This window comes from Culicoides brevitarsis, chromosome 3, assembly GCF_036172545.1.
Source record: "Culicoides brevitarsis isolate CSIRO-B50_1 chromosome 3, AGI_CSIRO_Cbre_v1, whole genome shotgun sequence".
NCBI classification, from domain to species: Eukaryota; Metazoa; Arthropoda; class Insecta; order Diptera; family Ceratopogonidae; genus Culicoides; species Culicoides brevitarsis.
In genome coordinates this window covers 6,308,927-6,323,529 of record NC_087087.1, presented here as the reverse complement: position 1 = coordinate 6,323,529, position 14,603 = coordinate 6,308,927, and the positions used below count along the sequence as shown (strand labels likewise).

The following is a 14,603-nucleotide window of genomic DNA, read 5'->3' as shown; positions in this document are numbered from 1 at the left end:
TTTCATTTAATTTAAAAATTTAATTTTAATTAAATTTTAATTTTAATTCAATTTAATTTAATTTTATTCAATTTAATTTTAATTTAATTTTATTTAATTTTAATTTAATTTTAATTTTAATTTAATTTTAATTTGATTTTAATTTTAATTGAATTTTAATTTAATTTTAATTTATTTTTAATTTAATTTTAATTTAATTTTAATTATAATTTTAATTTTAATTTTAATTTTAATTTTAATTTTAATTTTAATTTTAATTTTAATTTAATTTTAATTTAATTTTAATTTTAATTTAATTTTAATTTAATTTTAATTTAATTTTAATTTAAAATTTTAATTTTAAAATTTTAATTTAATTAAAAAAAACTTCTTAAATTCTTCAAATTTTAATTTTATTTTCAGATTTTTTTCTTAAAAATTTTCAAACCCGAAAAAAAATTTCGGGTCCACTTTACAAAATTTCGCCATTTAACGTCGTTACGGAATCCCATAATTCCGAAACGGCCCCAAGCATCTGCTCAAAGTGTCATTCCGTCGCGAACACTCGGTGCGAAAACCAAAATTTTTATCCGTCTTCACGAAATTCGGTCGTGTCGCTTCTTTGATTCAGCGGAACGAACGCGCTAATCTCTCTCTTGCCACAGATAAACTCGTGCATCTTAGTCGATAACTAACTAACCTTTCAAAACACGCAAAAAAACGTAGCAAAAAGACAGACAGAGACAAAAATGGCAAGCAGCACGTTAACAAATGGTGAAAAAAATCATGCCAGAGCCCAAACAGCAGGAAAGGTTAGATAATAATTTTTTTGTGTGTTTTTCATTGTTTTTGTTGTTGTTTCGACGGAACGTTGCCAAATTTCAGAAAAAAAAATCGTGTCGAAAAAAAAATTTTTTTTTCTTGCCCAATCAATCAGAAATTTTTTAAAAAAATATTTTTTTTTTATTTTTTTTTAGGTGACTGTCGTTTTGGGCGCCCAATGGGGTGACGAAGGCAAGGGAAAAGTCGTTGATATGTTGGCAACAAATGTCGATGTCGTTTGTCGGTGTCAGGTGAGTTTGCGGCGCTGCGAGAAAAAAAAAAAAAAATTTCATAACCTCATCGCTCATCGCTGTGAAAAAAAAGCGAGACAAACAAAGTGAATGAATGAAGAGACAAACATCACCACGTGACAATTTCAAGTAGAAAATAATTCAAAAAATATTTTTTTCAACTTGTTATCGTGAAGAAATGCGTCATTTTGAGATTTTTATCACGTTTCCTTAATTGACGCCTCTTCAGTTGACACTTTTTCGCTGAATTGCATTTTTGTGATAATTGCTTGAAGGTCAAGGCAAATCATTTCCCGCGTGTCGCTAATTCATGCGAAAAGAGCACTTTGTTGTTCGTTCCACGAAATTAAAGAAAGAAAATTATTTTTGGCGCCCAAATCGATCGTGCAGGTCTATTTTTAGCACAAGCGGGAATTTTTTTTCTCAGTGTTTACGAATCGTTAAATTCGTCGATCAGCTGGATTTTTTGAACCACTTTGCGTTTGAAAAAAAAAATAGAAAAATCACTTCCGTAATAAAAATAATCTTTAATTAAAATATCAGCAGAGAATTGATAGAACTATAAATTTATTTACGGTAATTTTATGAATGAACGACGTCGTTCGAGTGTCGTAAAAAATATTATTTAACGTTGTTGCGTATGAAAAGTTATCAAGAAGTGATCGTGGCATTGGAATGTTATTTAAAAGAGCTGATTTTGCGTCATTTTGAGGCTTGTTTGATTAAATAGAAAAAAAATGTTTGAAAATTTAAAACAAAAATTTAAAATAAATTAAAAAAACATTATTTTAAATTAATTTTTTAAACTAAAATTTAAAAAAAATTGAGTTTAGAAGTAAATTCTTCTAAAAATTTTTTTTAAATTAAATATTAAATAATTATTTTTTTAAATTTTTTGTATCTTAAATTTTTTTTTTTAATTTAATTTTAAATTAATTTTGAATTTTTTAAATATTTAATTTAAATTAAATTAAATTTTTGAGTGTATTTTTAAGAAAAATCTTATTTGCTTAAGAATATTTCTTTTTCTGCATTTTGAAAAATTATAAATTAATAAATTATTTTAATTAAAAAAAAAATTAAAAATATTTTTTTCAAAAATTATTAAGTTTTTATTATTATTTTTTATTTACATTTTTTTTTTAAATGTTAAACTAAATAATTAATTTATATTAAAAATAATTATTTAATTTTTTTTATTTTTAAATTTAATTTTTAATAAATTATTATAATTTTAATTATTTTTTAAATTGAAATTAATTTTAAAATTTTTTTAAAAATTATTTAATGATATTTTTTTTTTATTTTCTTAAAAAAAATATTTTTTTACAATTTTTTACATTTTAACAAAAGAAACTTAACGCAAAATAATTCCAGCTCAAATGTCAACAATTTCATAAGTACTTCAAAATTTCTTGGAATCACAATTCGTACACAAACAAACACTTTGTCGTCGATTATCAGTTTTGAAAGCGCGCGCGATATCATTCTTTATTTAGATTAACCAGCTTTACTCATTAAAAATTCTCTTGATAACGAATTTCGGTCTCTTGCTCAATATTTCATCATTCTTGATTATTTTTTCGTCAAACTTTATTCAAATTTCGTGTTTTATTTTATTTTTTATTGATAAAACTTTTATTGATTGCGTTGCTCCTTGATTGTTTTTTCTACAGTTCATGTTCAAGGTTTGAATTTTATTCGATGGAGACGCCTGCTTTCACTTTTATCATTCCTCCGTAGAAGAAAAAAAGTCAATTAAAACGCGTTTCAACATTGTTTCAATATCAATCGTTTAACGAAGCAACCGTCGTTTGAAAATTTTCTTTTTGTTCTTCGACTGACCCTGGCCAAATTTCTTTTAAAAATTGGCAATTTGCCAAAGCCACGTTTCGTTTTTTTTCATACGTGATCTAAGACGTTGTTTATTTTTTTGCGATATCTGCTTAGCTATTCTTTCTCGTTAATAATAAAAAAAAAAATTTTTTTTTCGATGAACTTTAAATTTTTTGTATTTATTTTTATGATAATGTAAACAAAAACACGCAAGTGTCGCATAACGGATTCTCGAGAAATTTCAATCGATAATTGTTGAAGATCTTCAAGGTTTTTGTCAAAAGAAAACGAAATTGAGCAACAAATAAAAGTAATTTAACGTTTAAATGAGTTATGAAGAAAATTGTCGTCGTACCATTACGATTTTCGTACCAATTACGAGTTTTATTGTAATAAAATAGGTTTTTTTATGAAGAGTTTGAAAATTGCCTTGAAAATTATTTATTTTCTTAATTTTTTACTCTCGGTTGATAAAATAAAAAGTTATGAAATTTTAATTTAAATTAATTTTTATTTTATTTTTTATTAATTGTAATTCATGAAAAAAGTGAAAATTTAAGCTTTAAATTTTTTTTTATTTTATTTATGTTTTTTTTTTGTTAATTTTTTTTTTTAATTTGAATAAAATCGATCTTAATTGATCTTTTCAAGTTCTTACAAGAAAAAAAATGTGAGAACTATGAAAAATTCATTTGACATTTACTTAAGCTTTCCATAAATTCAAAATTCCAGTCCTTTATCTTCCAAAGCTCCTCCAATCTCATTAACTCCTCCAACTACTGTTCCAACATATTGATCAACTCCTCGAACAATTTTTTCAATTTGTCCAAGATTTCTTCTCTCATTATGAGGATTAAAATTGAGGAAATCAAGCACACTTTCTCTTTTAGTTCTTATATTAGCAGCTACAGATGTCTCAAAAGCTACACTTGTTAAGACAATAATAACAAGAAAGAATACAATTTTTTTGTTGAGGCTCATCGTTGAAGCTTTAAAAAAGACTAATGATGGTCTTGTGAATCTTTTTTGACTTTATATACGATTCTTTGTATCTTTTCCTTATTCAATTTTGTTTACAATAACTGCACGAGTTAGTATCAAAATTCGTGATTATCATAAAAATATGCAATCAAAACTTTTAGAAACGGTACGATACTCTGTGAAAGATCGTTAATTAAGAAAAATAAACATACCGTAACTTTATATTCAATTAAATTTTATATAATTTGAAATTTTTTCAAGTTAATTTTTTTTAATAAAAAAAGCTAAAAATTAATTTTTAAACCAATTTACTTAAAAATTCTAAAATTCTAAAAATTTTATTTTTCAAAAATGTTAATTGTTTCTAAAAAAAATAAAAAAAAAAACAATTTAATGTAACAAAAAAAAATATTATAAATTATAAAATATTTTAGGTATAATTTCTTGCCTTAATAATAAAAATTAAAAAAAAAATATTTCAATTAAAAAAAATTTAACGAAAAAGTGAAAAAGTTAAAATTTTCTTACTAATTTAAATTTAAAAATCATCAAAAATTTGAAAAAAAAATTCTACATTAAAAGTTAGATTTTTTTAAACATTAATCTATTTCTATATGATTCTATATGATTTTGTTGATTTTCTTTCAAATCGATTTTTATTTATTATAAGTAAAAATTTTATTGTTTTTTTTTATAAATTTGTAATTTAAAGTTGTCCGGAAAGGATGTCAAAAAATTTCATAACAAATAATTTATTTAAAAATTTTGATTTTCTGAATTATTTTAAAAAGATCAAATTTTATTTGTTTTATTTTATTTTTTTTCCTATTTTGATTTTTTTCCTATTTTTTAATTATTTAAAATAAATAAAAAATTTCAATACAAAAATTTTATTTAAAATAAATTTAAATTTTCTTTTTTAATTAATTTAATTTGATTCAAATTATTTTTTAAATTTTTTAGATTTATTTTTAAATTTAATTTAATTAATTAATTAATTTAATTTTTAAAAAAAAAAAATTTCCAAAAATTTTACTCAAAATAATTATTTTTATTTTATTTTATTTTTTTAAATAATTTTTTTCTTAATTTTATTAAAATATTTTTCTTTAATTTTAATAAAAAAAATTAAAAATAATTTTTAATCATTTAATAAATAAATAACATTTCGTCATCGTAAATCTCTCTTCAATTATAAAACAAAAATAATTTAAACCCTAATTGACCCGCAATTAGTTCATCCCACGATATTGTCAATTTCAAACAATTTTTTGTCATAACGCCAAATTGTGCTACTATTGTTACCTCCCGTATCAGCTACGAATGTTATTTATTATTTATTTACCGACAAACACATGTCACGCGACATTGATGAGAAACTTGTGTCTTCACTGTTGTTTGCTCGTCGCTCGTCGTTGGCTCAAAAAAAAATTTTTTTTTAAACAATTTTTATCGTTTTAGGGAGGAAACAACGCCGGGCACACTGTCGTAACTGGCGGCAAGGAATTCGATTTTCATTTGTTGCCAAGTGGCATCATCAATGAGAAGGCTGTGTCATTGATCGGTAAGTTTTTTTTTGTTCGTAATTGGTACGAAAATTAAAAAAAAATTTTTTTTTAGGTAACGGCGTCGTTGTTCACTTGCCGGGACTTTTCGAGGAATTGGAGAAAAACGAAGCCAAAGGATTGACGGGATGGAAGGAGCGTTTGATCATTTCGGATCGAGCTCATTTGGTCTTTGATTTCCATCAGCAAGTCGATGGCTTGCAGGAAGCTGAAAAAGCTGCCGGCGGAAAATCATTGGGAACGACAAAGAAGGGAATTGGTCCATGTTACTCGAGCAAAGCCACGCGAAATGGCATTCGAGTGGGAGATTTGCTCGGAGATTTTAACATGTTCAGTGAAAAGTGAGTTTTTTTTATATTTTGAGCTGATTCAAATTTATTTTTGTGCTTTGTTAGAAAAATTTTAAAATTCATCAGAATAATAAATTTTCATTAAAAATTTTAATTTTGAACAATTTTTTCCCTAAATTAAAAAAAAAATAAAAATTTAATTTTAAATAAAAATTTTAATTTTTAAAATAAAAATTAAATCTAAATTTTCCCAAAAAAACAAAAATTAAATAATTTTTGAATTATTTTTATAATTTAATTTTTTTTTTGTTTGAACTTTAATTAATCTGAAATCAATTTCAAATGATTTATAATTTTTAAAAATTTTTTTTATTATTTTTTTTAAAAATTTTTAACTTTTTTGAAATAAAAAAAATTTTTAAAAAATTTAAGATTCGAATTAAATTTTTTTTAAAAATTTAATTTTTAAAAATAATAAATTTAAAAATTTTTTAAAAATTAAAAAAAAAAATTAAAAAATTAACTAATTTAATTTAATTAAATAAATTAAATAATAAATAATTTAATTAAATAAATTAAATAAAATAATTAAAAAAAATTTTAAAAATTAAAAAAAATATGTGGCAAAAAATTTGACTTAAAAATGGATCCAACCTCATTAAATGAAAAAGAAACAATAAATAATTTTTTTTACATTTTTTCAGATTCCGCACGATTTGCACGTTCTACCAACGATTGTTCCCGGGACTCGTTGTCAACGTTGACGAGGAATTGAAAAGGTAAGCATCTCTTTGAAACAAATTTTTTCGCCGTCAGATGAGAAGAAAAGGAGAAAATTCACTTTTTCTTCGAGTCTGTAACGAAAAAGTACACTGACAACTTCACAACTTCAGATACAAGGAGTATGCGGAAAAATTGCGTCCATTAGTAAAAGACACAATCTTGTTTTTGCACAAAGCCTTAGAACAGGGAAATACGGTTTTGGTCGAAGGAGCCAACGCAGCAATGTTGGACATTGATTTCGGTGCTTGCCTCTAACAACTTGACACGTTGTCCAAGAAACCCCTAAAATTTTGCCGTTTTTCTCTTGCAGGTACTTACCCCTACGTTACGAGCAGTAATTGCAGTATTGGCGGCGTACTTACGGGCTTGGGATTGCCTCCGCAGACAATTGGCAACGTCATTGGCGTGGTTAAGGCATACACGACGCGTGTAGGTGATGGACCATTCCCCACAGAGTTGCATGATGTAAGATTTTTTTTTTTTTGCATTTTTTTGAGGAATTTTAATTTAATTTTTAAAAATTGCTTCGATTTCATAAATTTATAAAAAAAAATTGAAGAAAATTCAGAAAAAAAAATTCTGAAAATAATTTTTTTATTTTTAAAAATGAAAAAAAAAATAAATTTTTAATAAAAAATAAAAATTTAAAATTAAAATTTTAATAAAAATAATAATAAATTAAAAAAAATATTTTTTTTAACCATGAAAATATTCAAAAAATTTTTTAAAAATGAAATTTTTTATTTTAAAAATAAAAAATATATTTTTTTTTAGTTTTAAAAATTAAAAAAATAATTTTTTTACTTCTGAAAATGATTTTTTAATTTTTAAAAATAAAAAAAAAATATTTTAACTTCTAAAAATAATTTTTTAATTTAAAAAATTAAAAAATATATTTTTTTCTTCTGAAAATAAATTTTTTCATTTTTAAATTATTTTAAAAAAAATTTAGATTTTTTCTGAAAATTAATTTTCTTTATTTTTAAAAATAAAAAATCTGAAAATTAGTTTTTTAATTTAAAAAAATATTTTTTTACTTATGAAAAATAAATTTTTAGAAAAAAAATAATTTTTTATATTTTTAATTTAAATTCTAAATATTTTTTGATCAATTTATCTCAAAATTTAATTTTTAGAGAAAAATAAAAAATAAATAAAAATCTAATTTTATTAAAAAAAATTTTTTCTTGTAGGAAGTCGGCTCCCTTTTGCAAACGAAAGGCGGCGAAATTGGCGTCACGACAAAGCGGTTACGTCGTTGCGGTTGGCTCGATCTCGTGCTGCTAAAATACACCGCAATGGTCAACGGTTACACGTCAATTTGCCTCACAAAGTTGGATATTTTGGATACGCTTCCGGAAATTAAGATCGGTGTCGCGTACAAAATCAACGAAACGACGTTGGAACACTTCCCCGGCTCGATTACGGATTTGGGCGCCGTTCAGGTCGAGTACAAAACGTTGCCTGGCTGGCAAACCTCGACGGCAGATGTTCGCGAATTCACACAATTACCTGAAAAAGCACAAGCCTACGTGCACTTTATCGAAGACTACCTCGGAATTCCAATTAAATGGATCGGCGTTGGCAAGGGACGTGAATCGATCATCAATGTCAATTAAAAAAAGTGAAAGCTTTAAGCACTTTTTATCGCAAAAACACACAAAAAACCGATAAACACAATAGAACAACAATATCACTCATACAGCAGCAGGCCACTGATAACTTTCTTGATTCCTATTAAAAAAAATAAATAATCGCGCATAAATCAAATAAAATAAAAAAATCCTCGACGCTTATTAAATGTAGAAAAATTTTCTGTTAAAAAAAATAAATTTTAAGCAACTTAAAACTTTTTTTTTTGCCAAAATCGGATGTGACTTAATAATTAAAGAAATTTATTCCGGCTTTAAAAATTAAAATTTTTGTTTTATCATTTTTTTGTCATGCAGGAGAATTTAAAAAATAAATAAAAAAATGTGTCTAAACTTAAAAAAATATTCAAAAACCAAACTTTTTCTGTTGAAAAGAAAAAAAATAAATCTATTAAAAATAAAAGTATTTTAACATTCAACAAAAAGTGTTTTTATTTTTTTTTTTTTTGTATTTTTGATTGACAACAACGATTTTTAATAAGATAAAATAACATTTTTACTACACTTGCGGTTTTTCTTACATTGAAACTTTTTTACGACATGACATTTAATTTGATGACCAAACCACTGAATGGAGTTAGATGAACTTAGAATGGGAATTCTGGATGCTTGTCGAGGCTGAAAAATAAATTTTTAATTATTATTTAGAGTCAAGTCTTTAATTTTCAATTAAAAAATTAAAAAAAAAAAATAAAAATTATTCATTGGAAAAAGTTTTTTGGTATTTTTATTATTGTGAAAATTTTTAAAAATCAAAAAAAAAAATTATAAAATTTAAAAAAAAATAAATAATTAAAAAATTTTAAATTAAAAGTCATTCAAAAAATTTTAATTTTATTTATTTTTTTATTGAAGAATTTTTCTCAAAAATAAAAAAAATTAAAAAATTTTTATTAAATGTCAAAAATTAATAAGTTATAATTAAATATTTTTTTAATTTTAAAAAATTAATTTAATTTAATTTTAATTAAAATCGAAATTAGATAAAATTCGCCAAAAATTTTATCAACTAAAAAAAATATTTTTGATTTTTTTTTTATTTTAATTTTTTTTATTAAAAATATAGGATTTAAAACGAATTTTCATAAAATTCTGTTTAAAAGAAATAATTTTATATTTTTTTCAAGTCTATTTTTCATGAAAAATTTTCCGAAAATTCACGAAAAAATTAAATCTTTCTATTTTTTCATATTTTTAATAAAAATGAAATTAAAACTCACCCGGGGAAAAATTTAAAGTCACAAACACGAATATTTCTATCCTCCTCTCGTAACGTTCCCATTTCCTTATCCGTCAAAGCAAAATCAAAGACATCCAAATTCTCCCTCAACCTTTGAGGATTTGTACTTTTCGGAATTGGTGCAACGTTATTTTGAACCAAAAATCTCAACAACACTTGAGCTGGCGTCTTTCCATATTTTTCGGCAATTTTAACAACTTGAGGATTTTCCATCAGTTTTGGGGGAATTTTTCTGTTAATATTAAGAAAGAAAAAAATATAATTAAAAAAATTAATAAAAATTTAAAAATAAAAAAAAATATTTTTTTAAATAAATAATTTAATTAATTAAAAAAAAATAATTTTTATGTTAATTTTTTTATATGTATTTTAATTATATAATTTTTTTTTAAATAATTAATTAAAATTTAATTAAATTAATATTTAATCAATAAAATTAAGTAATTAATTTAAAATTAATTATTTTTTTTTATTAAATTTTAATTAAAAATAATATTTTAAAAAATTTAAAATATTTAAAAAACATTTGATTTTGTTTTAAATTTTTTAATTATTTTTTAAAATAAAATTATTTAATTATAAATAAAATAAAATTCATTTAAATTTTATTTTATTTAATTTTTTGTTTAAAATTAAAAATTTAAAATTTTTTTTATTTTTTTAATTTTTTGAAAAAAATTTAATTTTTTATAAAAAAAAAATTAAAAAAAATAAAATAAAATAATTAAAAGGCAACTTACTCAATTCCTGTTCCTTGATACAATTTTTCAATGCCAGCTGATCCCAATGGCGAGTAAGCCGTCACTGTGATGTCATTCTCGTAACAAAACTTGAGCAATTCTCTTTGTTGCAGATAAAGATGCATCTCAATCTGTTCAAAGCGTGCCGTTTTACAAGAATTTCTGACAAAAAAGGATTATTTACCTGCAAATTTGCCGGCTTAATGGTGCAATTATCGATTATACGCTGAATTTGCTTCTCATTGAAATTCGATAAGCCAATATGTTTCGTCAATCCTTTCTCGACCATTTCTTCCATTGCCTTAAAATCCCCAAATTAGATAAAATTTCCAATTTTCGGCACGTGACTCACCTTCCAAGTCTTCAAATGACTCGTTTCCGTATCGAGGAGCAAATTTCCGTCGTCGCCAACCAAAAAGGCGCCATCAGTTTCGGGCATCGCAAAGGGAACGTGGATCAAATACAAGTCAACGTAGTCCAGTTGAAGTGCCGCCAACGAATTTCGCAGGAATTTCTCGACACTCGAGGCACGATTCGCATGCGGCGGCAATTTTGTCGTAATAAAAAGTTCTTCTCGAGTCAGGCGCCCGGAATCAAACCAAGATTTCAAGGTTTTTCCGATAACGGGTTCGTTCATGTAAACCGGAGCGCAGTCGATGTGACGATATCCCGCTTCGAGAGCTTCATTGAGGGCACTTTCGACCTCCGAATCGGGAGCGCGCCACGTTCCAATGCCCAAAACCGGCATTTTAAAGCCATTTTCTGTCGTTAAATAATTCATCTTAATTTTTTTTTAATATTTTCTCAGAAAAATCAATTAAATGTAAATTATTTTAATTTTTTTTAGACAACACGCGACTTAATCCAAGGAAGTTCCGATACAAACTGATATTTACAAGTTTCTGTTTGTCATTATTTCTGTTGTTTGGTCACTTTACGACACACAATGAGGCGAAAACGACATAAATGTGTCGGAAAGATTGATTGCAGTCATTAATGTACTCCGTGAACTTTCTATAAGAATGAAAAAAAAAAGTTCATGAACGATTAAAAAAGATTAAAAAAGTGACAATGATAACCTTGAAACCTTCAGAATGCAAAAATATTTGATTTTTTCTTTAAAACGAGTTTCGTTTGATTTTTGATTAATTTTACAAAATTTTTAAATAACTTTCTATTTATGGATTTTAGCAATTTTTGGTAAAAACCGGTTTAGTGACGATTCAAAAGAAAACGAAAAAAAAATAGAACAACAAAATATTTTTTTTTTAACTTTTTTTTAATTAAAAAAATAATATATGATATTAATAATTCTATTAATTTGAATATTAATTATTTTTTTTATTTTGTTTTATAAATAAATTATTTTAAAATTCATTATTAAATTAATTATTTTAAAAAAAATTATTATTTTAATTTAAAATATTTAATTAAATTAAAAATAATTAATTAAAAAATAAAAAATTTAAAATTTTAATAATTTTATTCATTAATTTTTTTAATGATTAAATTTAATTTAAAATTATTTTTAAGTTATAATTATTGGTTCGTTTTATTTTTGTTTTTTTTTTTGTATGATAAGATGATAAGTAGAGTTCATACCTGAGGTTAATACTCAAGGTTACAAATTTATTTTTTATAATAATGGATTTTTAATGTTTTTTTCCTCATTTTTAGGACATCTTTAATTTTTTATCATGGGAATTAGAACATCCTTCATCAATTATGGAATTTTACTAAAAATTTTCTATTTTAAGTTCATGAACTCTATTTAATTAAATATTGATGAAAAATTGAGGTAGGGCATTTAATATCCTAAATTATTGGTTGAGTGTTGTTATGCATATATTGGAAAAATTTTAATCATAGATTAATAATTAATTAATAAAAAAAGTTATTTTCAAATTCTTTCAATGAAAAAAAAAAAATTAAAAATTAAAATTTATTTTAAAAAAAATTGTTGAAATTATTTAAATTTTATTTTCAAATCATTTTTTCAATTAAATTTTAATTTTTAATTTATAATTAATTTAATTTAATTTTTTAATTTTTTTAAACTATTTTTTATTAAGATTTAATTATTAAAAAAATAAATTTAATTATTTTTTATTTTGAATGAAAAAATTTAAATTAATACAAAAATTTCTTAAAAAGCGGAAATTCTTTTCTCGATTTTTTTTTTGTTGAAGTTAATATCAATTTCACAAAATTTTTTTCATAAAACTTATAAGAATTTAGAATTTACTCCCACATTTAGTGATGAGAAAATTTCGCCGCAGATCAAAGAGCAAATATTTCTTCGCCTACTATCACATTACATAATTTGCTTAAAAACCAAAAATCGGCACAAAAGACCAGTAGCATAAAAAAAGAACAACAAATAAAACCGAAAATCAATTCATTTGTAAGCCCCTAAAAGAAACATTTGAATTATTTATACATTGGTCGACTTACCGATGTAACAATAAAAATTAAAGAGGAACAACCTCAGTTATTAGTTATTATATTAGGATCATCATCATATCTCATAAGTTGATGGATATTAACAAATTATTTTTTTTTTCGTTTTATTTATAGGTTCAAACGTATTATGTTACCTTTTTGTGGGAAAGGAAAGTTTTTTAAAAGTCGTAGTGAAATTTATAAGAGTGCATTTTTTTCATAAAAAATATTTTGTAAGAATTTAATTTTACTTTTAAATTAATTAAAATAATAAAATAAAATAATTAAAAAAAAAAATAAAAAAAAAAATAATTAAATAAAAATAAATTAATTTAAAATTAAGTTAATCAAATTATTTAAATTTAATTTTTAGAATTATTTTAAATTTTAAATTAAGTTAAAATTATTTAAAAAATTAAATTAATTTTATTTTTAATTATATTATTTGATTTTATTTAAATAATTTTGATTTTATTTTATATGTTTTTAAGAAATAATAAAAAAATTATATTAAATAAAGTAAAATATTTTTTAAATTTTTTTTTCAAATTTTTTGTCAAATTTTAGATTAAGAAATTTATTTTTTTTTAATTATTTAATTATTAAATATTTTTTTTATTAATTAATTTAATTTTTATTTTTATTAATTTATATTTTTAAAATTAAATTTATAAAAAAAATTAGACAGACACAAAAACACACTTTTGCCTTTTTTTCTATTAAATTCATCCAAAATAGCAAAGGGCGTGTTTTCATCGCAAACAAATAGAAATAAATTGCAAATTGTTATTAAACAAGGTAATTTAATACATCTCAAAAACTAACTGAATCTTCACAATAATATTTTGCTTTTTTTGTTATAAATTATTAATTTGCTCATTTCTTATGAGAAAACAGCAAGATTATCCCGGAAACTGATTTTTTTTTCTATTTTGCCGCAACGTTGACTCGAAATGCATTCGGGACTCGCACAAAAAAATGAACAATTGCAATTTAAATTATCGAGAGCCGCTTAAAAGACGCAAAAAAGAGAAAAGAGAAGAAGTAGGAGGTCAAATAAAGATGAAAAAGAGGATTAAAAGCGGTGAATGACCATCAGGACCTGTTTCGAAATTTTTTCTTTTGTTGCGAATTTTTTGGAGAGCTACAGTGTATCATTTGCTTAGAGAGATTATCCGTTGATCGCATTTTGCTTAGCTTTTAGTGTCGGTTGCATGTAAACTTACGAAAGATTACAGAAATTCCAAAAGGCGCCAATTTCTGAGACTTTTTTGAAGAATCTTTAAATAATTTCTTCGGTTAACCAAAAATTTTATCAAAAATCGATTGAAATAAAAATTTAAAAAAAAAAATAGGAAGAAATTCCCCCTTAACTCAATTTTTGTGTTTTGACAATTTTTTTGCCACTTGAGGTTAATTCAAGAACAATTTAGAAACATTTCTTCAAAAAAAAAAAGATCTTATCTTGTACTTGCTTGAGTTGCATTGAAAAGGAAGAATTGAAATTGTTTGAGTTTCTAATTATTTTGTTAAATACTAAATAAAGGATAAGTCCTCCTTGTTGACAAAATATTTGTGTTCTTTAAAGATTTTTAATGCCAAACATTGTTAAGAACGGAATTTTATTTTGTTTTGCTTCTTCTTCCGTCTTAGCCGGATTTGTCCACAAGCCTTCGAGCGAAAATCCTTTTCTTCGATTCTTTATTGGATTTTAACAATCGATTTGTGAATTTATTGAAAATCTCTTTAAAGGGGAAATATATATAATTTTTTTTAGTAAAATGTAAGTAAAACTAAAATTTCTAAATAAAATTATATTTTCTCATTAATATTATTAAAGAAATTTTAATTTAATTTAATTTTTTTTTTATTTTTTAATATGAATTTTTAGAACCAAAGATCGAGTTTTACGAAAATAAAAAAATTAAAATATATAAAAAAAAATTAAATCAAATTCTTTCAAATAGAGAATAAACTTCTAAAATTAAAAAATAGCATTTCAAATAAATTCTTGGTAAATTT

General features: G+C 23.0%; 2 protein-coding genes across 2 annotated transcripts; one reads left to right on the top strand and one right to left on the bottom strand.

Moving 5' to 3' along the window:
- The first annotated feature begins 542 nt into the window (after window positions 1-542).
- Window positions 543-8,544, top strand: LOC134833328 (adenylosuccinate synthetase). Its single transcript, XM_063847617.1, has 8 exons — window positions 543-791; window positions 957-1,052; window positions 5,331-5,433; window positions 5,490-5,775; window positions 6,429-6,503; window positions 6,618-6,748; window positions 6,818-6,972; window positions 7,701-8,544. The coding sequence occupies exons 1-8, from the start codon at window positions 729-731 to the stop codon at window positions 8,124-8,126; spliced, it is 1,335 nt and encodes a 444-aa protein (XP_063703687.1). The 5' UTR covers window positions 543-728; the 3' UTR covers window positions 8,127-8,544.
- A 34-nt stretch (window positions 8,545-8,578) lies between these two features.
- Window positions 8,579-11,034, bottom strand: LOC134833329 (1,5-anhydro-D-fructose reductase). Its single transcript, XM_063847618.1, has 5 exons — window positions 10,492-11,034; window positions 10,324-10,440; window positions 10,140-10,270; window positions 9,380-9,631; window positions 8,579-8,777 (listed from the first exon to the last, which is right to left on the bottom strand). The coding sequence occupies exons 1-5, from the start codon at window positions 10,918-10,920 to the stop codon at window positions 8,747-8,749; spliced, it is 960 nt and encodes a 319-aa protein (XP_063703688.1). The 5' UTR covers window positions 10,921-11,034; the 3' UTR covers window positions 8,579-8,746.
- Window positions 11,035-14,603: the final 3,569 nt, after the last annotated feature.

What these genes read in the sequence shown, in the direction of transcription:
- LOC134833328 (XM_063847617.1), top strand. Translation starts at nt 729, where the DNA reads ATGGCAAGCAGCACGTTAACAAATGGTGAAAAAAATCATGCCAGAGCC. An exon ending in GAGCCCAAACAGCAGGAAAG is followed by an intron (nt 792 to 956) that starts GTTAGATAATAA and finishes ATTTTTTTTTAG; the next exon opens with GTGACTGTCGTTTTGGGCGC. An exon ending in AATGTTGGACATTGATTTCG is followed by an intron (nt 6,749 to 6,817) that starts GTGCTTGCCTCT and finishes TTTCTCTTGCAG; the next exon opens with GTACTTACCCCTACGTTACG.
- LOC134833329 (XM_063847618.1), bottom strand. Translation starts at nt 10,920, where the DNA reads ATGAATTATTTAACGACAGAAAATGGCTTTAAAATGCCGGTTTTGGGC. An exon ending in GTCATTTGAAGACTTGGAAG is followed by an intron (nt 10,441 to 10,491) that starts GTGAGTCACGTG and finishes GGGGATTTTAAG; the next exon opens with GCAATGGAAGAAATGGTCGA. An exon ending in GACTTTAAATTTTTCCCCGG is followed by an intron (nt 8,778 to 9,379) that starts GTGAGTTTTAAT and finishes TTTATTTTTCAG; the next exon opens with CCTCGACAAGCATCCAGAAT.